Source organism: Antechinus flavipes, chromosome 4 (assembly GCF_016432865.1).
Source record: "Antechinus flavipes isolate AdamAnt ecotype Samford, QLD, Australia chromosome 4, AdamAnt_v2, whole genome shotgun sequence".
NCBI classification, from domain to species: domain Eukaryota; kingdom Metazoa; phylum Chordata; class Mammalia; order Dasyuromorphia; family Dasyuridae; genus Antechinus; species Antechinus flavipes.
This window is the reverse complement of record NC_067401.1, coordinates 203972396-204000186: the sequence shown is the minus strand read 5'-3', so window position 1 is coordinate 204000186 and position 27791 is coordinate 203972396. Positions and strand designations below refer to the sequence as shown.

General features: G+C 39.7%; 2 protein-coding genes across 4 annotated transcripts in view; one reads left to right on the top strand and one right to left on the bottom strand.

The window, feature by feature from the left end:
• The window catches only part of CCND3 (cyclin D3), a 114658-nt gene extending 110125 nt beyond the window's left edge, over nucleotides 1-4533 (top strand). For all 3 annotated transcript variants that reach the window (XM_051996945.1, XM_051996946.1, XM_051996944.1), the window contains 3 exons: nucleotides 1587-1746; nucleotides 2187-2323; nucleotides 3306-4533. In XM_051996945.1, coding sequence (XP_051852905.1) covers nucleotides 1587-1746; nucleotides 2187-2323; nucleotides 3306-3473 — 465 coding nt within the window. In that variant the 3' untranslated portion in view covers nucleotides 3474-4533. The remainder of the gene's footprint in view (nucleotides 1-1586; nucleotides 1747-2186; nucleotides 2324-3305) is intronic.
• Nucleotides 4534-4777: 244 nt separating this feature from the next.
• On the bottom strand, nucleotides 4778-27791 carry BYSL (bystin like). The gene is made up of 7 exons (XM_051996933.1): nucleotides 27127-27791; nucleotides 20330-20498; nucleotides 12656-12794; nucleotides 11414-11547; nucleotides 8928-9088; nucleotides 8679-8781; nucleotides 4778-6604 (listed from the first exon to the last, which is right to left on the bottom strand). The coding sequence occupies exons 1-7, from the start codon at nucleotides 27389-27391 to the stop codon at nucleotides 6259-6261; spliced, it is 1317 nt and encodes a 438-aa protein (XP_051852893.1). The 5' UTR covers nucleotides 27392-27791; the 3' UTR covers nucleotides 4778-6258.

Here is a 27791-nt window from a genome sequence, read left to right as displayed (position 1 = left end):
GGCTAGCCTAAACTCAGAGAATGTCAGAGCTGGAAAGGTTATGTGAATCAAACTTTTCCCTTTCTAGATGAGGATATTTGAGAGCTAGGGAGGTGAAGGACTTGTGAAAAGTTTACACAGGTAAAGGCACAAAGGTTGGCCAGGACAGTGCTCTCCCCCTTATACAGTATTGCCTTAAGTGAAGTTCTTTTGAGGTGCTCAGCTGCTTTGGGAGTGATTACGGATTCCAGTTGTAAGCCTTTCCTGAAAGGGCATTAGATAGTTGCCCTTTCTAGTCCTCCAAAATATTTCTAGTTCTCTAGACTTCCATGTGAGAGGAGAGTCTTCAGGCCAGCACTTCTTTGTAGGGGCCAGAGAGCAACTTTTGGCTTGATTCATTGTAAGCCAGGAAGGTCTTGGCTTGGTGCTATGGTGGGGTGGGGATAGAATGAGGCGGCTTCTAAGCTGAGTTAGGGAATCGGTGAGCTGTGGCTGGCTGCCAGGAGGAAGAGGCCTGGAGAGGGGTGGGGGCTGAGGGTGGGGGTGTTGCCATTTCTGTTTCAGTAAGGGGTCAAACCCATAAGTTCTTCCTGAGATAAAAATGGTGAAGAAATCCTTGTGTGCAATTCGGAAATGGGGCCAGAGCTGGGAACACAAGACAAGAGGATTAGGGAGGGGAGGGCAGATGGGAGTGTCTTAACCAAGGGTGTCTTGGTCTGGTCAAAGGAGCCGTCTTTGAGAGGAATTTCCAATGTAAATTCCCCACAGTCCTCTCAAATACTCAAGGACTGTATCCCTGGCAGCAAGCTGGCACGCTTGGTACACAGGAAAGCCTTCTGTTTCCTCACCTGGTGTCATGCCTGTCTAGAGCTGCTCTGCCCTCTGGCTGTGATGGATAGGTGGTGCCCACCTTTTCTGAGCATGCCGGGTTAGGTTTACTGTTTCTGAAAGCATTGGGGTCTGTTTCCCCTGGGCTCCCCACAGTTGCGATGGTGGTCCTTGTCATCCCTCTGCCCCTCCCTAACCCCTGCCTCTCAAACCCCACTATGGGGATGTGGGTTGGGTTGGGCAATTGCTCCTTTGAGGAACCTCAGGGGGCAGCTGGGTTGCTGTGTCATGGGAGGGGTGGCTTTGGGACTGTCTTGAGCTGACCTGAGCAATGTCTCATTTCTTCAGAATGCCTGTGGAGCTGGGGGAAGGGATTCAGTGTTCTGCTTCTTTCTGCCTTACCCGGACCACCATCCATAACCCCTTCTCTCTTGGAGCTGTGAAGATCTGGGCTCTGAGAAAGCATTGTTCTCCCACAAAGCCTGTCCTGGTACCTCATCTGAGACATATGTTCTGCTCTATTCCAAAAGTTGCTGCACTTAATAGTGGTGATGAGGCAGTATTTTCCATACATTGGAGAAGTACCTCAAAGCTCAAAAGCAGCAGGGCATATTTGAATCATTCCTACCCTGAGTGAGAACACCAGCATTCCATTATGCAAATGGAATCTGCCAGTCCGCCCATATTCCCTAGGTAGAATGCCTAGATCTCTCTTCCTATTCACAGATTAGAATCCCAGTCACTAATTCTTATCTGCCCTCTTCCCCGACTGCTGCTAGGACTGGGAAGTGATTGTCCTGGGGAGGCTTAAGTGGGACCTTGCAGCTGTGATTGCTCACGACTTCCTGGCACTGATTCTACACCGGCTTCCAGTGCCCCAGGACCGACGGGCATTGGTCAAGAAGCATGCCCAGACCTTTCTGGCCCTCTGTGCTACAGGTAAGGCCTCTTTCCTTTCTCCTATACCAATGGCCTTCCCTATTCCAGTTGGGATTGAAGTAGTTATGGTTCAGAAGACACCATGGGTTCTTTCAGAATTTGTTTTAGGACTAGATGCTTCACACACCTTGTATCATCCTATCTAAACCCTTGTCATCAGAGAGGACTGTTTTTCTCTCACAGAAAAAGGCACATTGTCTAATGAGTGCCTGTCTGAGTCTCTAGAGAAGGAGCCCACGGTCTTCCTCTTTTAAAGTGTTTTACATTGCCAAAAGTTCCCATCAGCCACTCTCAAGTTTCTTTTTTTAATTTCACCCATTCTCCTATTTCTATGAGGCAGGAGAATGTTTGCTTGCTAGGGGTAGCTGGTGGCTTGGTTCCTGTGACCTCCTAGATCCTTCCCTCCCCACAAAGAACCCTCACCCCCATTCTCTTCCTAGATTACACTTTTGCCATGTATCCACCCTCCATGATCGCAACTGGCAGCATTGGAGCTGCTGTGCAGGGCTTGGCTGCCTGCCCCTTATCTTCGGATGAGTTGACAGAGCTGCTGGCAGGCGTCACAGGCACTGACGTGGTGAGTGCCAGGAAACGGAGGGGGGGGGGGGGCTGTAGCTCAGCGATTCCCCCCATCAGACCATGCTAGAGGTGATGGTGAGTGGTGTTCTTAGAGCAGCCAGTAGGGGGAGATGCTGGTCAGACAGCCAGGGTCTTCCACTTTGCTATGTCCAAATAGATAACTTCATCTCCTTTCCCCAGCATTTGAGGCTTCAGATCTCCTGCCCTGTCTTGGGGAAAAACCCCAAGTGGCCCAGTTTTCAGGTGAAAGGCCCTCGCTCTGTTATTGTCCCTCCTTGCCAGGAACTGTGATGAAGAGAGGAGAGTACTACACTACTCTTGCTTGCCACATCCTCTTGTCAGTTTCTGAGAATTGGTGGCAGATTCCTGGGGATAGGCGGTGGCTTAAGTCGGCCCTGTTTCCCCTCCTCCCACCCACCACTTTCAAATGTGGTAATAATAATAATGGCAAGAGGAATATATATAGCGTGCTTTATACACATTTTACCTTTGTGTCTCAAAACAACTCTTCAGGGTAAATGTTTTTATTCCCATTTTGGAGATAAACTGAGGCTGAGAAGTTAGGCGACTTGGAAATGGTCACACAACTAATAAGAGTCTGAGCTAGATTACAAATCTAGGTCTGGACTTGCAGTCAGGATTACTGATTGAAATTTTCTAGCTATGACCAAACACAAGTCAGTTAGCCATTTTAAGCCTCAGTCTACTCATCTGTAAAATGGGGATATACCTCAGGACCAAACTTAAGAGATGTTGTGTGGCTTATTTTTGCAAAACTCTGAAAAATATTTTGCAAATGTTATAAAGTGCTACGTGTCAGCTACTATTACTTCCTACAGATAATTCTCATTTTACTCCCATTAGACATAGAAAATAGGAATACATAGGAGAAAGCTTTCCCTTTGAGAACTATTGTACCCTTCCCAGTCAGCTTCTCATTTACCTTTCTTATCTGTTTTCTGTCTTCATCCTAACTCTAGGACTGCCTGCGTGCATGCCAGGAGCAGATTGAAGCCGCTCTAAGGGAGAGCCTGCGGGAGGCTGCCCAGGACACAGCAGTCACAGTCCCCAAGGCTCCAGAATATTCTGGAAACCAGGAACCTAATCAGACCAGCACCCCAACAGAAGTCACAGCCGTTCACTTGTAACTCCTCCCCTATTCTTCCCCATCCCTCTCGTGGGCCACACAAGAATGGAAGGAACGGCAAAGATGGTCAACCCAGCCCAATCCCAACCCCAGCCCAGCCTCTGGTCTGAGAATCAACTTTACCATCAGCTGGATGTCTGGGCCCAGGGTGCCATGCCTCTTGCTGAGCCAAAGCGTTTGAGAGGGGGCTGATTTTGCCCCATGTGTGGGCCTGCCCAGTTGCTGAGATAGGGAGTTAGCCAAGCTCTTCCCTCTCAATTTGTTTTTGCCAGTTCCTCTGCCAGTAGTTTGAACAGAACAAGCCAGAATTGTTTAGTTGGCTCTTTTCTCCCCTGAAAGGTATTATCTTCCTACCTTTTACCCCTCCGGGGGTATTTGCATTTACACTTGAAGACTTTAATTCCAACCCCCACCCCCACCTCCACCCCCACCCCTTGTCCTTGGAGAAAGAAATCGGGATGGGGGTGGGAATCTTCCCTAGATTCTTTCGGTGCAGCATAAAGCTAGCCCTGAGGAAGAGAAAGGCTCAGGCCTCATTCTTGGGGAGATTCGAACCTGCAGCCACATTTTTCTTGAATTGCTTCCTGCTCAGCTTGCCAGGTGTGCACCCTGATGTCTGGTCAGGGATGGGGGTGGAGGGAAGGCTCCATGGATTAATTTATTATGACAAGGCGCAACAAAGTGCTCAGAGTACAACTTAGGAGGGAAGAAGGGAGCCTTCTTCTGCCCTCTAGAAAGTGACATTTTTGGTTGATGTGCCTCCTCCCATCTTCTTCCCATTCCATCCACCCCCCCCTCCTAATTTGGCTGGAAAGACTTAAGTGCCAAAGATGCTGCTACAGCCTTTGGGGGGCAGAGAGAGAGAGAGGGAGAGGAGAGGGGCTGCAAATCCCAGGGCTAAAGGAAAAGATGGATGAACGCTATAAGTAACTAAGCCTCTTCCAGGAGAGGGAGGCAGACCCTGTTCTCTGCACAGGTGTCCTTGAGGCCACAACTTTGGTCCAGTAGGGGCACCCCAGGGTCTTCAGGTTACCTGAATAAAGATTCTGGATTAGATCAAGCATCATGTCTCTTTCATATACTAATTAGCTAGGGAAGGGGTTGGGGGTGTGTGTGGTCTGCTTTGGATAGGGATCCAAGGAGTGGGCAGAGAGAAAAGCAGTAAGTTTCATTATTCAGGAAGTGCTATGGATGCTGAAAGAATTTCAGACTGAGTTTTCTTTGACAAGGGATTTCCACTTCTTGCCATACTTGTCTAGCACTTGAATTGTTTGCATGGTAGTATATAGTCCACAGGTCCAAAGATCAACTGTGACCCCCTTTTATTCCCAATCCTCTTGGAGCCTGGGAAAAGGCTCTATCTACAGAATATGTTCTTAAATGAACTCAGTTCACTCCTACTGAAATCTTCAGATTCTTCAGTCAGGACAGGACAGGCTATTAAAGTTTGGGCCATACTTAATAACCTTAGGTCTCTATTATCATTCCAAAATCTTCTCCAAATTAATAACTTCCAGTTGCTTACAACCTAAAAAGGGAAGATTCAGAGAAATCTCTCCTAAGCAAACTTGTAAGAGTTGAGGAGGAATCCAGCCTTGCCTTGATGGCAAGTTTACTGCTATCTCAATCAAGACAGCAGTTTGAAAACTATCTTGGGGTTTTAGTGGCCTTACAAATTCAATATGGATCAGCTAGTATGATGTGATGACCAAGAAAGTTGATGTGGTCTTGGCCTGCATGAAAAGCAAAGTTCCTAAGGCTAAGGATGCACCAATGTCTTCATACTTAGGTTCTGATTAACTTCATCTGCAGTTATGTGTTTAGAGGTGGAAAGCATCTGTGGGTCTTCCAGGATTCTGAAGGGCCTTAGACTTCATGTGATACACAGTTAGTTGAAGCAACTGGGGATGTTTAAAGTGGAGAAAACTGAGACTTGGGAAGATATTCAAACATGCAATTCTCTGCAACTTCTACTAGTTCTTGGAGTTAAACAGAACAAGTCCAATACTGCCCTTTAAAATAATGGAAATTATAAGGAATGTTTATCCTGAAAAAGGGAAGGATATACTTAGAAGGAAGGTGGCAGAGTTATCTTCAAAAGTACTTAAAAGGGCTGTTTGAAAGGGCTGTTATGTGGAAGGAAGATTAGACTTACTTCTTGGCTCCACTGTGCAAGCAGGAGAATTGGTTGGAAGCTACAAAGAAACAAATTTAAGGTATGTGTCGTGAGGTGGAAGAGGCTGACCAGAAAGCTGGTTTGAAGTCAATGGCCACTTATCACAGAAACCAGATGGCCATTGAGGTCCACTCCAATGCTAAAATTCTGTGACTAAAAAGTGAAAAAGTGTTCTAGTCTCACTATTATCCTTATTTTAGTATTATTCTCACTTCATGGACACCTTGTTGTTAGTTAAAGCTTGTTAAGGGGAGAAAAGTAGGAAGAATCTAGCCCAAAGACAATGTGACAAATGAAATAAATACACAGCTTTTTTTGGTGTTCACATCTAGCACCCACTTGCTTCAGCCACTAACTACTTCTTCCATGACAAACCTAGTCAGGGTATAACAGTACTTGCCAGGTTCTAAAACAGAATAGGACCTGAAAAAGTTCTGTCAGGCACTTAGCCACCATAATTCAAGTCTAATCAGGGAGATCAAAGCATTTTAGTTTTGTCCTGTAGATGCCCCCAAGTAGCACAGTCCTAGGAGCCATGAAAAAAGATCATAAAACAGTTCTTGTGTCATCTCTTTCTCTACCAAACCGGGGAAGCAAATCCTTAAGAACCTCAGTCCATATTCATAGAAGGTTCTTCCACATCACGGGCAGTAGCACTGAGCAGCTCTCTCCGGATTTCAGGGGACAGCTCTGGGTGGGGTTGTAGGCGAAGAAGCTCTAGCAGGGCCTCTTTCTGTTCTGAGGTCAGATCAGCTTTGTAGCGCTGAGCCAGGGTCAGCAGGCTCTGATGCCAAAGCACAGGCAGCTTTCGCTGCTCTGTCCGGAAGGCCAAGAAGTGGAAGACCAAGGCATCCAGTACTCTGAAGGGCAATGCGTACTTCTTGTCCAGCAGCAGCCGTAGGAAGATGCTATTGGCGCCACTGTATTCCATCTCTGCAATTTTCAGCATAGCTGCACTGAGGGGAGGAGAAGCGGGAACAACAGATGACTATTGTGCCACTGATCCTTTAAGGGGTTTTCAGTTAGGAAACAGCCCAAGATAAAATCATCAGACTAAGTGATGACAGACTTTGAAGCTTACAAGATGACCAAACTAGAGACAATACTTTAGTTGGGATGGAGAAGGGCATTATTGACTGGAAATTCTTAGGGGGCAAGAAGCACAACTGCCTTGCACTGGGTAATTAAAGAAATAATAAAAACAGATTGGTACAAGAGAACCAATTCCTGGGGAATACCACTGCTGTCACTTAAGTATCTATGCGAGTCTGGGCAAGTCTCTTGGGCCTCAATTTCTTTATCTGTAAAATGATGAGATTGGGCTAGATGGCCTCTAAGGGCCAGAGGTCCTTCCAAATCTAAATCTATGATTTTATGATCCCTGGTCTTACATTCTAAATTCTAAATGTTCTCAGATTCTAAAATCATGGGATATATGACTGAAAGGGAATTTTAACACTAAGAGAACTGGAATTTAAGAATACTTCGAAGGCCCAAGCTGCATCAGTTGAAGTAGTACATTTTAAAATAATTTGTTAAGATAAAGGAAATGAATGATAGGACATTTTCATTTCACAGTAAAATTATAGTATTTTTTAATCAATTGACACACCTGGTCCTTCTAGTGTTAAAGACTATATAATCCAACCCTCCTATTTTAAAGATAAATTGGGGGTGGGGGCAGGTAGGTGGTGCAGTAGATAGAGCACCAACTCTTAAGTCAGGAGGCCCTGAGTTCAAATCTTGCCTCAAACACTTAACACTCCCAAGTTATGTGACCCTAGGCAAGTCACTTTACCCCAATTGCCTCAGGAAAAAAAAAAAAGATAAATTGACTCATAGAGGATAATTATCCTTCAGTAATAAACTAAATTCAATTTCAATTGGAGCCTTCTTTAAATCCAAAGCTCATTTCCACTGTAATACAGTACTTTGTAGGTTACAATGCATTTACATATAGCATCTCATTTAATCCTTGTGTCCTCATCCTTCTTCCAGCTTTTTTCAAACCACTCAGAGGCCAGGATAGAGCACAACCCCCAGATTCTGCATTCTCTTGACTCTGCTGCCACATCTTCACCAAGCCACCTTACACCAGCTTACCATCTTTTCAAGAACTGTCTTCAAATCACCATCACCATCACCTCTTCTGGAAAGAACTATTAATAGAATGTCCTATTTATCCCATCAAACCTCTATGAATACCAAGCCACAGCATGGTTCCTTGACCTCCACTCCCTTGATATGTGGCGTCTCCTCCGTTAAAAATGAAAAAGTCCTCAAGGGTAGGGACTGCCTTAATTTTACATGGATCTTCAGCACTTAGCACAGTGCTCTAAGCATAGTAAAGATAGAAGGGGACATCTCCTATATGCTAGGTATTGTACTAACTACTTTTAAAAATATCTCATTTGGTCTTCATACCAATCTCATGCTATTATTATCTCCATTTTCCAGTTAAGGAATGAAGACAAATGAAGTGGTTTGTCCAGGGTCATATAGTGTCTGAGGCTAGATTAGAATTCAGGTCCTCTTAGCTCTATCCCCTTATTTTGTAGATGAGAAAATGGAGGCAGAGCAGAACCAGATGGCTTATAATCCAGCTCTTTTATTTACTGCCTCTGTGATCTTAAATAAGTCACTTCACTTCTGGTCTCAGTTTTCTCATGGATAAATGAGAGAGTTGGAGTAGATGACTTTGGAGGTCTCTTCCTGCTCTGTTCTTTGACATACCCATAGTTCATTCAGCCAATAACCCTGGACTTAAATAGAAATTCTCTGATTCTTTCCACTAATAGTGCTGCTAACTCTCAGAAATAAAGCTCAGCCAGTGGACTAAAGGGTAGATCAAGGAAGAGCCTGGAAGAAGTGACGTCTGACTCACACATTCCAGCCCAGTATTGTATCAGTTTCCCTATCTGAATCATGGGGGGAACCCCATCCCTGAACTATCCAGGATGCTGGGCATTCTGATGGACACAAACAGAAAGGGCAGAAAGTTCTAAACAGAGTTGACAACAGCCCCAGTACCTTGAGTGCAGAACAGGGATGGAGCACTTGGTGATGATGCTGCCCACAATGATGGCCTCACGAAGGGTACAAGTACCAGATTCACAGAGAGGTATCAGGATCCCTGGGGAGATCAGAGAAAGGACTGTCAGGGAGGACTGGGAGCATGATGAAAGAGGTGGGAACAATCAGTCCAGTGTTTAAAGAGAACTCTGCCCTTAGCTCCAGGAACCAATGTACCTACCTGAGAAAGGCCCACTTTGGACCTACCTTTGAACCATGCCCCAGTCTTGAACAATGCTTTCTTGAGTGCCATGTAGAGGTGAAAATTAAGGCGTTTGTATTCAGCAATGTCATCCCGCACACGAGGAAGGAGCACTAAGTTGTAGAAGCGCTGAGCCATCCTATCCTTCAGATTGGATGAGAATATCCTGGGTGTGGAAGTTTCTAGATTAGTCACAAATAAGATTTTTTTTTTTTTCCTTTATAGTTTCTCCTCAATTACATGTAAACAGTTTTTTTTTTTTAACATTCTGTTTTTTAAGTTTTGAGTTCCAAGTTCTATTCCCCCTTTCCCTCTATCCTTTTTTGTTTGTTTGTTTTGTTTTTGTCTTTGTGTGTGTGTGTGTGTGTGTTGTTTTTTTTTTTTTTTTTTTGCTGAGGCAATTGGGGTTAAGTGACTTGGCCAGGAAGCGTTGAGGGTCTGAGGCCAGATTTGAACTCAGGTCCTCCTGACTTCAGGGCTGGTGCTCTATCCACTGCGCCACATAGCTGCCCTTCTTCCCCCTATCCTTAAAATGGCATATAATCAGATTATACATGTAAAGTCAGAAAAGAAAGATGTTAATAAGGAAATAGGGAAGGGATGGGGGGAAGAAGGAAATGGGGAAAGAGGGAAAGGGAAAAGGAAGAGAAAAATACTATGCTTTTTGGTCTGTCTTCTAATGCCATCAGTTCTTTTTCTGAAAGTGGATAGCATTTTTCATCACTAATCTTGTTTTGGGATTGTCTTGGATTATTGTTTTGCTGAGAATAGCTAAACCATTCTCAGTTGATTATTGTACAATATTGCTGTTAAGGTGTACAATGTTCTCCTGCTTCTGCTCACTTCCCTCTGTATCAGTTCACATAATCTTTTCCAGGTTTTTTGAAATCATCCTGTTTGTTATTTCTAATAGCACAATAGTATTCCATCACAATCATGTATCAGAATGATTGTGTAAAAGTTCACAACTCTACGAACAGTGCATTTAGTGTCCCAGTTTTGCCAAGTCTCTTCTAACAATTACCATTTTCCTTTTCTGTCATATATAAGGACATATTTTGGAGTTGTTTTATTTTGTATTTCTCTGATCAATAGCAACTTAAGAGTGTTTTTTCCTGTGATTGACAGCTTTGATTTCTTTGTCTGAAAACTCATAGATGGGATTTTAAAGAAAGAACTCTATAAACTGCTAAGCACTAGATGAATGGGGAATGCTAATATCATTATTGATGTTCTTGTTAAAAAGAGTCTGGTCCTTTACAAACCACTCTGGATATTATGGACAAAACGCTGGCTTAAAATTGAAGAGTTTCTCTTTCCTGCAGTTCTGTAGGAAAAGTCCCAGGTACTCTACACCAGGGCTGCCATGAATACTGTAGAAAGAGCCTGGGAGGTAGCATCAGGGGACCTTATTAAAATCCTTATTCTGCCACTTGTTATGTGGCCTTAAGCAAGTCACTTCACCTTGCTGGACCTCCATTTCTCATCTGTCAAAGAGGTCTGACCAGATGGCTTCTGAAGTCTTCTTCTAAATAAATCAATGATCCTCTGGATCCCCACCTATTTCTGCCTCCCAGAGAACTTTTCTTCCATAGTCAGTCCACCTAGATCATTGCCAAGGGAGCAGGGATAATAGCTAGGAATGCACATAACCAGCTTGGAAGACCAGTAAGTCTAAGTGGACAGCAGCTTTCCAGTCACGATCTTCTCCAATCCAGCTATCACATACTGCCGAAGTAATTTCCTTAAGATATAGATATAACTATAAGATTCTTTTAAGACTCCTTGTGGGCTGTAGAATAAAAATGCAAAATTCTTGGCTTTTTAGTCTTCTACAGTTTGGTTTTCAATGACCTTTCTAGCCTTATTTCAATCTGGTCGAATCCATTCACTATATGATTGAGGCAGCATATCTATGAGCTGGTCTCTGATCTTGTCCAACACTTAGCTCCCATCAATGCCTTCGGGCAAATTTGCCAGCTAATCCTTCTATCACCCATCATTTCTGCTTTCCTCCTTCTGCTCTGATTCTCTTTAAGGTCCAGATCATAGAACATTTTGTCTGAATCTCCCACACAATTCTCAATTAAATGCTCTTTGAAGGTACAGGCTGTGTCTATCTTGGGTATTAGGCAGCTGGTAAGTGGTAAGAGTGCTGGTCCTCTTGAAGAGTTGTGAGAATCAAATAATATCCGTAAAGTCTGAGCACAGTGCCTGGCACAAAGTCAGTGCTACATAAAAATGCTTATTCCCTTCCCCTTTCTGTCTTTATTTCCCAAGAGCCCACCAACTAAATACACATAATAGGTACTTAAATAATCCTGGTTGAATTGAAATGAAATGGAACAGAAGGGCCAAAAGGTGACAAATCATGTGATTAAGAGACTATGTAGAAATGAGAAGAGTTAGGGCCAGTCAGGGTTAGTATGGCAACAGAAGGGAGAGCCTACTCTCTATACTGACCCTATCTCCTGATTTGGGTCCCCTTTACCTGGTGGCTTGGTACATGGCAGCTGCAGTCCAGCTCTCTGGTTCTGTGATATAGAGGATCTGCTCCCAATTGGAGAGAGCAGGAATAATTTTAAATGCTTTCGGAAGTTTGCCACTCCGGTACTTGGATAACACCTGGGGTGAAGGGAAAGTCAGAGAGGGAAATCATGAATTATAAATGAAAATCGATATTTTTAAAACACATGTCTGATCAAGTCATTCAAGAAGCTTCTGGGGACTAACTCTCTATTGCTTGCAAGGTAAAATACAAATTCTTTTGTCTGTCTTTTAAAACTCATCCCTACTGGCTCCAGTCCCTCTTTCTTGTATTACCTGTCTTTCTCCTTTTGCCACTTAAAAGTACAATCACCCAGCACATTCTCATCTCACATCCATATACGCCTAGAATGGCCCCTCTTCTCACTTGCATATCTTAGTTTCTTCTCAGACCAAATGTTACCTCTTATATAAAGCTGACCTTAATCTACCAGTTGCTAATTCTACTCCTACATTACTATGTGTTCTACTGCTTGTAGAGAATTTAAGATCCTTGAAGGCAAGGACTCTTTCAATTTTGTCTTTGAATTCCTAATAGTTAGCATTGTGCCTGGCACACAAAGAGGTATCTGGTAAAACCCTTCATAACCCACCCCCTCCTACCTTTCCAGTCTTCTTCCACTTCCCAACATATATTCTTTGTTCCAGTGGCACAGGCCTCCCGGTTGTTCTGTGCTCATCACACTCCATTTCTCAACTTCTGCAATGCTCTCTTTCCTTTGCTCACAACCACTGATCTCCCTGGCAACTTTTAAATTCCAACTAAAATCCCACTTTCTTCTGGAAGTCTTCTCCAACCTCTTTTAATTCTAATGCCTTCCCTCTGCTAATTACTTCTTTATCCTGTATTTTGTATACATAAAGTTTGCTTTGTGTGTATTTGGCTGCCAGTTTTCTTCCCCATTAGACTGTAAGTTTCTTTAGGGCAGGAATGGCATTTTGCTTCTTTTTGTATTCTCTGGTCTTAGCACTGCACTTACTTGGCACACAGTAGACACTTCATAACATTTTTTACTTATTAATCCTTGTTGAATAAGTGAAGGAAACTTCTGTTTTTGTTTTATGGGGGTTTTGTTTGTTTTTTTGTCTTTTAGCAACAAACATGATTTAAGCATCTATTATATGTTAGATCGGCAAATTAAAAGATTTTCATCATTGCCCCTCCACTCAATGTCAGAACTCTTACCTCTCTGACACCCTTGTACACTTCAAGAACCCGGGGGTCCAGCTGGGGCATAGGGCAGCCTGATACCTCAGACATAACAGTTTCCACTTCTGTTTGCTTCTCTGTCAATTTCTCCATGATGATGTCTGCCAGTGTTCGCCTAAAGGGTGGAAGGAACAGGGGCAATGGTAGTAATAGGTCAGATGGAATTAACCTTCACACAGATCATCTGATTCCACATTCCTCAACTTTCACTTGGATAATGAGGTACTTGGGGTGGCAGATCAGAAAGTAACTGCCACATTCCTGATAAAAAGACCAGAGCTAAATAGAAAACTTAACTTTCAAACAAAACACTCAAGAGAAGCATAAAAAGGTATACATGAAAGAGAAAGCGTACGAGATTAAATAAAGTTAAACCACTTACATTCCTACATGGAAAGTTAATAAATATAATTCCTAAGAACTTTACCATTATTAGGGCGATTAGAAGCAGTATACATAGGCTAAGGGCATGAGTATAAGTCAATTATGCTGGAATGATCTTAAAAAATGAAAAAGTGAGAAAGAAGGATGCCCTGGGAGGAAGGGAATGGGAGAGGTAGGATGGGGGAAATTATCTCAAATAAAAGAGGCATGCAAGGAAGAGTTTTTATTATGGAGATTGGAAAATGGGGGGGAGTAATGGTCAATACTTGAAACTTATTAGAATTGGTTCAAAGAAGGAAAATCTCTCTGTCTCTGTGTCTCTCTGAGGTGAATACAGAAATCTATCTAACCCAAAAAGGAAATAAGAGAAGGGGATAAGAAAAAAAAGAGGGAGGAGAGAGGCGGACCACAGAATGGTAAACGGTAATGTAGATTAAGGGAAGCAGTGATCAGAAGCAAAACAGATTTTTGAGGACGGACAAAATAAAAAGAGAGAGGCATAGACAAAAATAAGAAAATAAGATGGAAGGAAATATACAGTTAAAAATCATAACTTTAAATATGAATGGGACAAGCTCATAAAAAATAGAAGCAGACAGCAGAATGGATTAGAAACTAGAATCCAATAGTAGTTTTTTAACAAACACATTTGAAATAGAAAGATACAGAGTCAAAATAAGGAAATTAAACCAAATCTATTATCCTTCAGCTGAAGTAAAAAAATACAGAGATAGTAATCAGCAAAAGTAAAACTAGATTTAATTAAAAGAGATAATCAGAGAAAGTGCATCTTGATGAAATGTCCCATAGACAATGAAATAATATCAATAAAAATTGTACAGCAAATTGCTCTGATAACAGCCCCTTCCTCAAATATATATGGAATGGAATCAAATTTATAAAAATAAGAACTATTTCCCAACTGATAAATTGTCAAGGAATGTGAAAAGACAGTTTTCACTAAGAAAAATTCAAAGCCATCCAGTCATACGAAAAAATGTTGTAAACTGTTATTGAATATGGAAATACAAATTAAAACAATTCTGAGATACCATGTCACATTTATCAGAAATGACAACTGCTGGAAGGGATGAGGGAAAATAGGTACAAAGTAGTACAAAAATTCGGGAGAACAATTTGGAACTGGTTTCCTAACTCACAGTTTTATCAAGTCCAAAAAGTTGTAGGTACAGGCCCAGCAGCAGATTAGAGATCAATAGAGCACGAGTCTTGAAGGATTAAGAGAGGCTGATCACTAGAAACTTAGTTATTAGGAGAGACTTTCCTTAGCTATAACTCCTTTGAAAACTACCTGTTCATATTTTTAAACTATTTATCTATAAGAACCAACCTTATAAATTTAAATCAGTTTCTAATATATCTTGGATATGTTTTTTATTGGAAAAATCTGTTGCAAATATTTCTTTCCCAGGGAAACTATGAGCGCACTGGTTTTATTTACTGGTCACAGCAACTCACAAAGACTATCTGAAAAAATGGAAACAGTGACAAATTTAGAGTCACAAGAGTTTGGGTGGAATTCCAGCCTGGATACCTGCTCCCTGTCTGACTTCAGTTTCCTCATTTGTAACAAAGGGGTTGGAATAAAGTCTCTGGGAATCTCTTTTAGCTTTACATATGGGATCTTGAGATGGTGTAAAGACCCATTATCTGGACTGATAGCTAGAGCATTCTCATAAATGCCTGAAGATCTGAAACAGTGAAAACCAACAACTTCAAGCATTTTACCTCGTTTACTCTTTATTGATTTTGGATGGAAATTTTTCTAAAATATGTAGCCTCTCCTTGATGATCAGGGCCATCATTATGGAAACCAACTATTGCACTGTGCAGTAATTCAATGAGGCCCACATTGGATTTTAAACCTCCTTGCATTTATACTAAACAAGTCCAGGTGGTGTTGGTCTTTGCATCCTAATGACTGCTTTTGATAATTTTTTATATCTTTTCACTTGTCAAGAGTCAGTCACTGAGAATCAAAGAATTTTCAAATAGGAAGAACTCTTAAGAGATATTCCAGGTCTAATCTTCCACTCAATATGGAAAACCTTTCTACAGCATTCCTGAGGAGAAAGAAGCACTCCAGTCTCTGTTTGAATACTTCCTGGAGTGGGAAGTCTATTCTTCTAAAAAGACAACATGTTCTATTCTTGGACAAATCTTCTTCTTCTTCTTTTTCTTCTTCTTCTTTTTTAAATAATAGATTTTTATTTTCCAAAATACATGCAAAAATAGTTTTTTAAAACATTTATCCTTGTAAAATCTTTTGTTCCAAAAATTTCTCCCTCCCTCCCCACTTCCCCCATATAGATGTTCAATTCTTCTAAATATATTTCCACATTTATCATGCTGCACAAGAAAAATCAGATCAAAGGGGGAAAAGGAAAAAGGAAAAAAACAAGCAAACAAACAACGACAATAACAAAGGTGAAAATATTATATTGTGGTCTACATTCACTCCCCATAATCCTCTCTCTGGATAGAGATGACTCTCTCCATCACAAAACTACTGGAAGACTAATTAAGTTTAAAACAAACAAAAACTCCAATAAAGATTTAAGATACAACAGAGGGTGGAAAAGCTGTACTCTTAGAGCTGAAGTATCTTTTTTTGTTGTTTTGGGGTTTGTTTTTTTTGCATTCTTTTTTTTTTTTTTTAATTATAGCTTTTTATTTACAAGATATATGCATGGGTAATTTTTCAGCATTAAGCCTTGCAAATCCTTCTGTTCCAACTTTTCCCCTCCTTCCCCCCAACTCCTCCCTCAGATGGAAGGTAGATAAATACATGTTAAATACAACATATGTATACATATCTATATAGTTATTTTGCTATACAAGAAGAATCAGACTTTGAAATAAGGTAAAATTAACCTGAGAAGGAAATCAAAAATGCAAATAAAAACAGAGGAATTGGAAATGCTATGTAGTGGTTCACACTCATTTCCCAGAGTTCTTTCGCTGAGTGTAGCTGGTTCTCTTCATTATTGAACAAATGGAACTGATTTGGTTCATCTCATTGTTGAAGAGAGCCATGTTAGATAGATCTAATGGTTAGAACATTGTTCCATTATGTTGAGCCTGAACTTGCCTCTTTATAATGTCCCTCCATTGATCCTGGCTCTATTTTCTAAAACTATTCAGAATAACCCTAATTTCTTTCAAAATGATAGTACTTCAGAAGCAACCTTAACATCTACCTAGTCTAACTATACCCAAAAAGTATTTCTACTAAAATATGCCCATCAAATGGTCATGCTCTCCAATGGCTCAAATTGTTAGGAAGTCTTTCCTGACATCATCAAGCCTCAATCTGCCTCTTTCCAACTTGTGCCCATAGCTCTTGATTCTACCTCTGAGCGAAACAGAATTTTTCTTATGTAACAACCCTTCAAGTAAATGGACATGGCAATTGTGTCCTTCCCTCCATGTGCCTACCTCAACCCAATCTTTTCCAGACTAAACATCACTAATGTCTTCCTTTCTCAGGCTTAAACATTCCCAACTCTTTCAACTATGTCTCAGATCATATGATTATGAACCACTCTCTTTTGAACTTAGGAGTAATTTATCAACATAGACCTTAACATGTAATTCCCAGGATCAGAAAACTACTGTACATATGGTACGACCAGGTCCTTTCATCTCCCTCATTCTGGCTACCAGAGAGCTAGGAATTCAGACTTAAGCTTTTCTGATCTCTATATCACACTGCTGACATATGTTCAGTTTATAAGTACATTAAAATCCATTTTACATTAACAAGTTATTCATGTTAATAGGGAAAGTTTTCTCTCATTTTATACTTTTGCAATGAAGGAGATTTTCCTGAGCCTTACTACTTATAAGCTTTTCAATTTATCTTTATTAAATTAATAACTGGCATTTATAGATCACTTTTAAAGTTTGCAAAATAATCTATACACATCACCTCATGTGGCACATAAAAATATGCATGGGAATCCTTTCAGTATTATTATTCCTGTTTTACTGAAGAGTAAACTGATTATAAATCAGTCTACTGTTATAGAGCAGTAGACTTGAATAGATCTCAGTATCAGAGACAGGATTTATTTTTTTCTGAATCCAAGACTAAGATCCTACCCAATGCCTCTTGTTAAATAACAACCCAACTTTTTTCAGCATGTCAAAATTTTTGTGGATCCCAATTTTTTCACTGATGATGTAAACTCTTTCATTATGCTTTTTATTAGTTAAAATTAGATGTTGCCCTTTACCCGAGTAACAGATTAAAAAAAATTAAAAGGAAAGACATAGAGCTTTGTAGCATGCCACTGGGGACAACCTACTCTAGACATCATGACACTTATGAATGAATCAATACTCTTTGAGCAATTAACTGTATCATCCAGTTTATATCACTTCATAGTATTCCTAAGATGAAAGACTTTTTTTTCAGATGTCTTACTGAAATCTATTTCCTTTTTCTCTTTACATCTTGGGGAAAACTGGCAAAGAAAAGTAAGGAAACTCAGGATTGTCATAAAATATCGAGGGTATTTCTATAATGTCTCAAAGTATTCAGATTAAGTGATTGAGAATCAATACTCAAAGCCATCACAGGGAACTCTCAAAGGGGCTGAAGAAATAGCTTAAAGATGCACATGATTGTAAAAGAAGGCAAGATTTGAAGGAAGAAAAGAAGGAAAGAAGAAGGAAATACTAAATGGCTGTGGATTGAAAAATCAGTCAATTCATAAACATTCATTAAGAATTTAGCATGTACCAGGCACTATGTTGAGCACTGGTGATAAAAATAAAAGCAAAAGGCAATGTCTGCCCAAAGAAAGCTCATGATCTCAAGGAAAAAAAGCAAAGGACTATGTACAAACAAGAGATATAAAAGATAAATTAGCATTAAGAGGAATTGGGAAAAGCTTCTTGTAAAAAGTGGAATTTTAGCTAAGACTTGAAAGAAATCAGGAAAGCCAGGAAGTAGAGATGAATATATAAAAGTCAGAGGAAGGGTTACGAGGGAGCAAGGAGTGAGTTTCAGGTACAAGGGTTGGAGTAGAAGAAGCAAAGAATGACAGATGATTTTATAATTGATCCTGGAAGTGAAAAGGAGCCACTGAAGTATATTGAAAAGAGACATGTATTTTAGGAAGACCAATTTCATAGGTAGGTGGCAGATTAACTCTAATGAGGAGAGACTTGAAGCAGGTAGACTCACCAGCAGAATATTACAATAATCCAGGAGGAAGGTAATTGAGGGTCTGTATCAGGATGGTGGTAATATTAGAGGAGAGAATGGGCGTATTAAGCAAAAGACTGTTGACTCATACCAATAAAAAGTTCAGAAAGAAAGAGCTTGCCCAAGAGGAAGGTGAGGAGACAACACAAGAGTACAGGAATACTGAGCACACAACTGCTAAAGTCTTTGGGGGGCCAATTGGCAAAGTATATGAAGAAACCTTTGTCATGTTGTAAATAAAAGGAAAAAAGTTCTAGTATCCTACTGAGAGAAAAAGAATTAAGAACAAGATAAAGAGCACCTGGGAGAAGAGGACTGATGAAGCATTCAAGTGCTTAAAAGGACACCGTATGAAAGAGCCAAAAGGGTAAAACATATTACAGAAAAAAGGAAAGAGAAGAGGAAAGGATGGAAATCTGACATATCTGCAGCACCCCAGGACCTAGCACATAGCAGCTGCTTAATAAACACTTGTTGATGGACAAATACAAAGATGCCTTTTATAGTAAAACCACCACCTCAAAGCAACTGTGACAATCTTTGGCTTTTCTCTCCTTTCTTCCTAGTTTACTTCTAAGCTTCCCTCCATCCAAAAGAACTTCATTAATTGTCTCCACTTTGTGCCACTCCTGTGTTCCAGTGGAAAATCCTTCAACATGGAGTCAGATGACTAGAGTTCAAATCTTAGCTCTGAGGTTTATTTGCTATGTGATTTTGTGTAAGTCACACAACTTCTATGGGACTAATTTTTCTCAGCTACAAAATGAGAGGATTGGTTGGATTAGATGAGCTCCAAAGATCATACTTAAAACACCTTGGTATCTAAAGCCACTCACAATCTGGCCCCTTCCTTTGTACTTTTTTTCAGTCTTTTTATACTTCATTCTCTTCCACTTATTCTACCTAAAACTCAAAGACACTGGCCCTCTTGCTCTTCTTCCCATTCCTGATTTCCCATTGCCTGTCTCTTTCCCTACACTCCCTTACTGAAATGCTCTCCATCCTCCATTTTATCTTCTGGCTTCCTTCACAACTCAGCTCAAATCTCATCTTCTGCAGAAGGCCCTTGCAGCTAGTGCTTTCTCTCTGAGATTACTCTTAATTTACTCTGGACATACCTTACATATACAGTTATTTGATTGTTCTCTTCCCCATTAGCATATGAGTTCCTTTAAGAGCAGGGACTATGTTTTCAGCCTGCTTTATATCCCCAACGTTTAGCACATAGTTTATCTAGTAAATACTTAAAATAAATGCTTGATGACCAATTAAAGTTCCTTTCAATACTCCTCTTTGCTCTTTCCAGTTTCAACCTTACCTTGAAACATATAATGAATATAAATTTAATCATTTCTAAAATCAGCAAACCGATTTACTTTTTAATCTATCACCTAGAGATAGGGGAGAAGAGATGCAGAGAGAGTCAGATGAGAGAGAATTGAATAACATGAGACTCTGGAAAGTGACAATTGGAAAAACAACAAAATTTAGGATTGAAATGCAAATACTAAGCCTATGAATCTAGTATTCTTTTTATTAGATTTATGTAGATTACAGATGGGGCTTTTGATAGAATAAGTAACTTGTTGCACTCTTTCTCACAGATAACACAGCATCTATTAATTCATCTGGTACAACTTTCCTTGAAAACACTACAAAATCCTATAATTTTTTAAGTTTACTTTGGCCTAGGTGAATATAGGAAAGGAATCAAATCAAGTCTCAAATAATCCCTAGGTAGGATGGTCTGAATACTTATGTTAACTATAGTTATGCTAGAAGTCTGCACCCAAATGAGAGTGCTTTTCACTCTAAAAAGTTTTTAGAGGCTTTTCATAGTATCCTGAAATGATTCTGGTTTTTAGTAGTCAATCTTAACCTATGTTCTTCCATCTGATATTGATCTGATTCCTTTCAAAAGTTCTGAAGTGTCTTCATTAGTGAGGATGAAAAATATATCCTTGTAATCAATTAAGAGTCAGAATTTCCCATTGGGATGCAGTTATCCCACTGTTTCGATCTAATCCTACCTGAGTGGAGGATTCTGGTTCATGAACATCTCAATGGCACGCTCATCTTCAGGATTAACAGCTACCTCCGAGTCATAGCCTGATCCCACCATTTCTGCTGCCTTCTCCAAGGTTGGCCACTCTTCATCCTCATCCTCACCATCTGATTCACCAACCTGGGCTCCTGGGCCTATGGGAGGAGAGCAGTGAATATAGTGAAAGGTCATGAGGGAAGACACAACTTAAAATCAAGTTCCACAAGTATTTGTAAGTGGTTTCTCTTTGCTGCATTATATAACCTGATGTGGAGGAAACAGATGAAGTTTTAGCCAAACTGCCTTGTAGAGTTTATAAACAAGCTAAACACATATGAAACAGTAACAATTATCAGGACACGATTAAGTGCTCATAATTGTGGCAGCTCTTTTTTAAAGTAGCAAAGAAGTGGAAATTAAAGGGGAGTCCACAAATTGGGGAAATGACTAAACATGGATGGAACATGGATATAGTGGACTATCAGTGTGCCCTAGGAATTGAGGAAAGAGGTGGTTTCAGGGAAACCTGAAAAGATGCAGGATGAAATGAGCAGACAGCAATGCTCATTACAATATAAAGACAAATAACTTTAAAAAACTTAACTCCTCTGATCAGTGACATGACCAACCATGATTCCAGGATAGTGGTGAGAAGACATTACATATCTTGACACTAAGGTAAAAGACTTAGGATACAGAATGAAATACAGATTTTTTTTTTTTTTTTTTTTTTTTTAGATATGGCCAACATAAGAATTTGTTCTGCTCAACTAAGTTTGTTAGGAGAACAAAATGGAAGAAGTAAAAAAGAACAGGTTGTTGAGGCAGAATGTGTGCCAGGTAGTTGGGAAAGAAGTTTGTATATAATAGGTACTAATTGCCAGGCAGAAGTTGACTTGGGAAGCAAGGCTCAAACACATTAAAAAAAAAAAAAAAGTAGGCAGTATTAGATAAATTCAAAACTTCTCTCTCCTGCTAATTTGAGTATAAGCACTTTGTTCCTTATATGCTGCAGGAAGAGATTTTGAAAAAGATTGTAAAGATTTTGCTATTGTAAGACTGACCACTGCTGAGAAATAAACTGGATTTGAAAACAATTCACTTCAGTGGATTTAGCAGTTCAAAAGGGACCTGTTTCTGGTTACTTGTCTAAAGGTAAAGAACTAGCCTTGTGGACACAATATGTGGATTTCACATATTGTAGAAACAGGCCTTAAGATTCTAGAAGATAGCCAGGGATAGGGTGGGGGGTAGGGTTCAGTGGAAAAACTAGGGGGCTAAGGCACCTGTTAATTTAGCCTTACATGTGAATATGATTTTTTTAAAACTGGGGATAAACATCTTTTAAAAATCTAAAACCTGCCTTAGACTGGGGGTTGTGGTTATTGCTACTGCTTATAGTGGCTCACATGAGTGCAAAATTTACCTACAGTTGGTCTCAAGGGCTAGCACTCCTTATAGTACTACTGCTCCTTCTAAGAAGTACATTGTGTTATTTCCCTAAATCTTGTATATGTGGACTTGATGTAAGGAGGGAAAAAGAAAAATTGTTTGTATAGTTTGAAATGGTTCTAAATGGTACTTCAAATCTTGATTAATCCTAAATAAAATACATAAAACCATAAAAAAAAAAAGATAAATTCAAAACCTGGGTAAAGATAATAAATATTATAGGAATTCTAAGTGAGGTAGCATTTCAACTAAATGCTAAGTATGGATGACAGTGAATGTTAGTGTACTAGTAGAAAGAGCATCAGATTTTGTACCAAAGAATCAGAGCTAGAAGGAGCCTAAGAATGTATCTATTTCAACCCTCTCATTTTACAGATATGGAAATCGAAGACCAATAAAGTCACAAAGGCTGGTGACACAGATATGATTTGAACCTGAATCCTTTAATTTTGAAGCCAGAACTCTTTCAACTATATAGTATTATAATAATCACTTTGCCTCATCTAACAAATGGAAGGATTAGACTACAGGTTTTGGGAGAAAGAGGTGAATGTGACACTGAACTAACTTTGACATCACAAGCAAATGACTCAATCTTATTTAACCTCATTTTTCTCCTCTCATAATATTGGTAGTACCTATCTTATGGTTATTTGTGAGGTTCTACTAAAGTAACTAATCAGGGAACATTTACTAAATACCTATTATGGACCCACAGTGCTAGGCACTGGGGAAACAAATACAAAAATCAAATGATCTCTGCCCTCAAAGGGCTTACATACTATCAAAGGAGTCAACAAGTGTATATGTAAAATAAATACAATAATTGCTTTTTTTTTTCCCCTAGAGAAGGACATTGCCAGATAGGGAGAGATCAGAAAAAGCTTCATGGAGAAAGTAGTACTTGAGTTAAGTTTTGAAAGAAAGAATGGTGAAACCACAGACGGAAGAATACAGTGTGAAACTACAGACTGGAAATAGAGTGGGAAAACAACAAGAATGACATTTCCTGGAAGGACCATCGAATAGATTAAAAACTTTATATACCAGAGCAGTTTACTAAGTATAGGAAGTACAGAAAGCTCATATTTTGTTACTATTATTTTTAAAGCTTTTTATTTATAAAACATATGCATGGGTAATTTTTCAATATTGACCCTTCCAAAACTTTCTGTTCCAAATTTTTCCCTCCTTAACTTCACTTCCTCCCCTAGATGGCAGGTAGTCCAATACATGTTAAACATATTAAAATATATGTTAAATCCAATATATGTATATATATTTATATAGTTATCTTGCTGCATAAGAAAAATTGGATCTAGAAAGAAAAAAAAACCTAAGAAGGAAAACAAAATGCAAGCAAACATCAACAGAAAGTGTGAAAATGCTACATTGTGGTCCACATTCAGGCCTTTCTCTGGGTGAATATGGCTTTCTTCATCACTGAACAATTGGAACTAGTTTGAATCATCTCATTGTTGAAGAGAGCCACATCCATTAGAATTGATCATCATATAGTCTTGTTGTTGCCATGTATAATGATCTCCCAGTTCTGCTCATTTCACTCAGCATTAGTTCATGTAAGTCTCTCCACACCTCTCTGAAATCATCCTGCTGGACATTTCTTACAGAATAATAATATTCCATAACATTCATATACCACAATTTATTCAGCCATTCTCCGATTGATGGGCATCCACTCAGTTTTCAGTTTCTTGCCACTACAAAAAGGGCTGCCACAAACATTTCTGCACATACAGTCCCTTTCACTCCTTTAAGATCTCTTTGGGATATAAGGGTATGCACAGTTTGATAACTTTTTGAGCATAGTTCCAAATTGCTCTACAGAATGGTTGGATTCGTTCACAACTCCACCAACATGGCATCAGTGTCCTAGTTTTCCCACATCCCCTCCAACATTCGTGATTATCTTTTCCTGTCATCTTAGCCAATCTGACAGGTGTGTAGTGGTATCTCAGAGTTGTCTTAATTTGCATTTCTCTGATCAATAGTGACTTGGAACACTTTCATATAAGTGGAAATAGTTTCGATTTCATCATCTGAAAATTGTCTGTTCATATCCTTTGACTATTTATTAATTGGAGAATGGCTTGAACTTATAAATTTGAGTTAATTATATATTTTAGAAATGAGGCCTTTATCAAAACCTTTGAATGTAAAAATGTTTTTCCAGTTTATTACTTCCCTTCTAATCTTGTTTGCATTAGGTTATACAAAAACTTTTTAATTTAATATAATCAAAGTTATCTATTTTGTAATCAATAATCTCTAGTTCTTCTTTGGTCACCAATTCCTTCCTCCTCCATAGATCTGAGAGGTAAACTATCCTATGTTCTTCTAATCTGTTTATAATATCATTCTTTATGTCTAGATCATGAACTCATTTCAAGCTTATCTTGGTATACGGTGTTAGGTGTGGGTCAATGCTAAGTTTCTGCCACACTAGTTTCCAATTTTCCCAGCAGTTTTTGTCAAATATTGAGTTATTATGCCAAAAGCTGGGGTCTTTGGATTTGACACAAAGAGAAAATCCATTTAAAATAACTGTTGATAGTATAAGATATTTGGGGATCTATCTGCCAAGGGAAAGTCAGGAACTATATAAGCAAAATTACAAAACATTTTCCACACAAATAAAATAAGATTTAAACACATGAAAAAATATCAAGTGCTCTTGGACAGATTAAGTGAATATAATAAAGATGACAATACTACCTAAACTAATCTATTCATTTAATGCCATACCAAACCCCCAAGAAACTATTTTACTGACCTAGAAAAAAATAACAAAATTTATCTGGAAGAACAAAAAGTCAAGACTTTCAAGGGAACTAATGAAAAAAAAAAAATCAAATGAAGGTGGTCTAGCTGTATCAGAGTAAAACTATATTATAAAGCAGCGGTCATCAAAACCATTTGGTATTGTCTAAGAAACAGAGTAGTTGATCAGTGTTCACAGTAATTGATCAGGTCAAGTTCACAGGACAAAACAGAAAATTTATACTTTAGGAAAAACAGTTTGGTGCCTGTGTAGAGAGTGGACAGGGGAGTAGGAAGTCTTTGGAGTACAGAAACAAATCAAAAGATTATTGCAATAACTTAGGTAAAAGGGTGGCAGAAAGGGAAGGTTATGACAGATGTGGATGTAGCAAAGATAAGATTTGGATACTGAATGGATGTATGAATGAAGGAGTTCAGAATGTAAAGGATGTGAAACTGGATGAATGGAAAACAGATATAGGGAAGTTAAGAAAAAGTCTCAGTACTAGGATAAAGATAATGAGATCTGTATGTAATATATTGAACTCTAGATGCCTATGGGACAGCCAGTGTGAAATGCCTAATGGGCAGTTATAGATATAGAGCTGAAGTTCAAGATAAAGACTAGGATTAGATAAAGAGATGTGGGAGTTGTCATTTGTGTATCTGGTACATAGTAAATGCATAAAAAATTCATTGTCTATATATCTAGTAAGAGACATTTTTACTTTATTCAGGTAACATTTAAAAGAACAGACTTATATTTGATATAATTTTGATAACAAAATGTGATCTTAATCTGAATAGACCAAAAGACATGATGCCCAGAAGATAATCTAGGGATATACCAGAGGTGTGCCAGAGCTCGCTCTAACAAGTACTTGTGGCTATTAAATTTTCAGTGTGAGGATTTACATCTTAGAAATTGGTAAATGCTACAAATAAGAGCTCCATTTACTTTTTTGTTGATTATCTAGACTTAAGATCATGGATTATGATTCAGCAAAGTGGTCACACATGAAGGAGAAGCAAGAGAGTGAAATGTCTGAAAAAAGAAAGAATGAGTGAGTGTCTAGGAGGAGAGAGTGGCCAGTAGTAGGAAATTCAGCAGAGAGATCAAGGATGAAAAGGATAATTAAATAATAGATGTAAACAAACAAATGAAAAATGCAATTTGGCACTTTTTACTTATCAGATGATCTCTAAAATCTTATCTACATACAGAATTCCGGGAAATCCAATGAGAAGGAAAGGGAAGTGAATGAATGTCATTGTAGGAGTCCCCTCTCCCTGTCATGTCTTCCTTGCCACTATGACTGATCATTAGTTAAAAAACATTTATTAAGTGTTCTTTAGCTGTAAGACACTGTACTAAGCACTGGTTACACAAAAGCAAAAACAATAGAGGCTTCCAAGGAATGCAATCTAATGGAAAAGACAACATGTAAACAAATATATACAAAAATATATGGGGGGGGGGGGAACTGGACACAATTGTAGGGGAGAAAGCATTTAAGGAGATTGGGAAAAGCTTCTTAAAGGTGGGATTTTGCATTTCAAACTGAAGGCAGGGATACCTTCAGTTGCAGAGATGAGGGGAAAAAAATCATAGGCATAAGGGAGAATCAATGAAAACAGAACTAAAAATATGGAACGTCTTGATCAAGGAACAGCAAGAAGAGTTCTTACATGGTAGAGTATATGGAAAATCGTAAGTTATCAAAAGACCATAAAGGTAGGAAGGGACCAATTTATAAAAAGCTGTAAAAGTCAAATAGGATATTATATTTGATTCTAGAACCTGGAGTTTACTAAATGCTGAGTTATATGGTTAAATCTGAACTTTAGGAAGAAGAGTTTGACATACCAGTGAAGGATAGACTGACCTGGGGATCAAGACCAAAGTCTAAGGATGATGTGAGGAGGATGTGTACCAAGATGGGAGGAATGTCAGAGGAGAAGAGGGGACATATAAAACTTTTCTACAAAGGTAGTATCCGATTTGCCAATCGACTGGAAATAGTGGGATGATAAAGAATGAAGAGTGGAAGATGACCCTTAAGTTGTCCAGGTTCTTGATAATAGCAACATTAGAATTTTAGTGGAAAGGATGAATTCAGGTTTGGACATAATGACTTTGAAGAATCTGTGGGATATACCAATTGAGATGTCTGATTAATCAGTTGGAGACGGGAGACTGGAGATTAAGGCTGGGGGAAAAAATCTAAGAATTACTTACCTAGAGACTCTCATTGAATCTACTAAAGCTAAAAATGAAAAACAGAGAGAGGAATAAGGGAACACAGTTCAGGGTTTTGGGATAAAGGTCCAGCAAAGAAGACAGTAAAAAAGTTGTCAGACAGACAAAGAAGAACCAAGATGTATTCAAGACGAAACAGTATCACAAAAATCTAGAGAACATAATATTATTAAGAAAAGGGGGAGGTAATCCCAGTGCCAAAAGCTGTAGAGTTAAGCGTTAAGTTTCTTGGCGGCTCCCCTTCCCCATCTCCGATTTTCAGCGGACACTGGCTCGACCCCCTCACTAACCCAGCTTCGTAGTGAATTTTCTCGGAGCTGTCCTGTCACCCGACCCATGTTCAGCCTCCAGCTCCTCTTGCTGCTCTCGCGCCTGCTGCAGGATCCGCCGGGTCAGCCGGGGCCCCACGTACTCTTCTTCCTCCGTCTCGCGGCCTCGGTTCCTCCGTTTCTCCCGACCTCCGGGTTGTACGGAGTCCCCTGCCAAGATCTGGTCCGCCAACGGGGCATGTTTTGCCTGCCCTCCAGCCTTACGAGATGCCTTGATCTTGGGCATGGTGTTCACTACCCCAACTCTAAAACACACGTGGGGAACTGGTAGCAATCAAGACTGCGCCGTCGCCAAACATCGCGTAATACTCTGCCCCTCCCAGACTTGCTAGACATGCTCCATTGTTATAAGGTAGCGCCTCCTAGCGGTCGGAGGCCGGAAACAGCTTCGGCGCTACCCTTGGCCCCGCCCTCTGAAGTTAGAAATCACTTGGGCCCGCTGTAAGACTGCGTTATTTAAATTGGATTCCTAATTGTTCGCTGAAGCTGTAGCCCTAGCTTGGATTTATTCTATCTTGCCGAGATCAGCATTCAGGTCGCAAGTCAATTCCTAAAAACTTTCTCCTGCAGTGCCCTAGGGGAAAGTGGGTGGAGCTCCCGCTCTTGTAATCGCCCAAGTCCTGGCA

Bases quoted from the DNA above. Each gene is read 5' to 3' on its own strand.
- BYSL (XM_051996933.1), bottom strand. From the start codon at position 27,391: ATGCCCAAGATCAAGGCATCTCGTAAGGCTGGAGGGCAGGCAAAACAT. The intron at 12,795-20,329 runs GTAGGATTAGAT...TCCACCCTTTAG, and splicing joins AACCAGAATCCTCCACTCAG to GCGAACACTGGCAGACATCA. The intron at 8,782-8,927 runs GTAGGTCCAAAG...TGATCTCCCCAG, and splicing joins GACTGGGGCATGGTTCAAAG to GGATCCTGATACCTCTCTGT.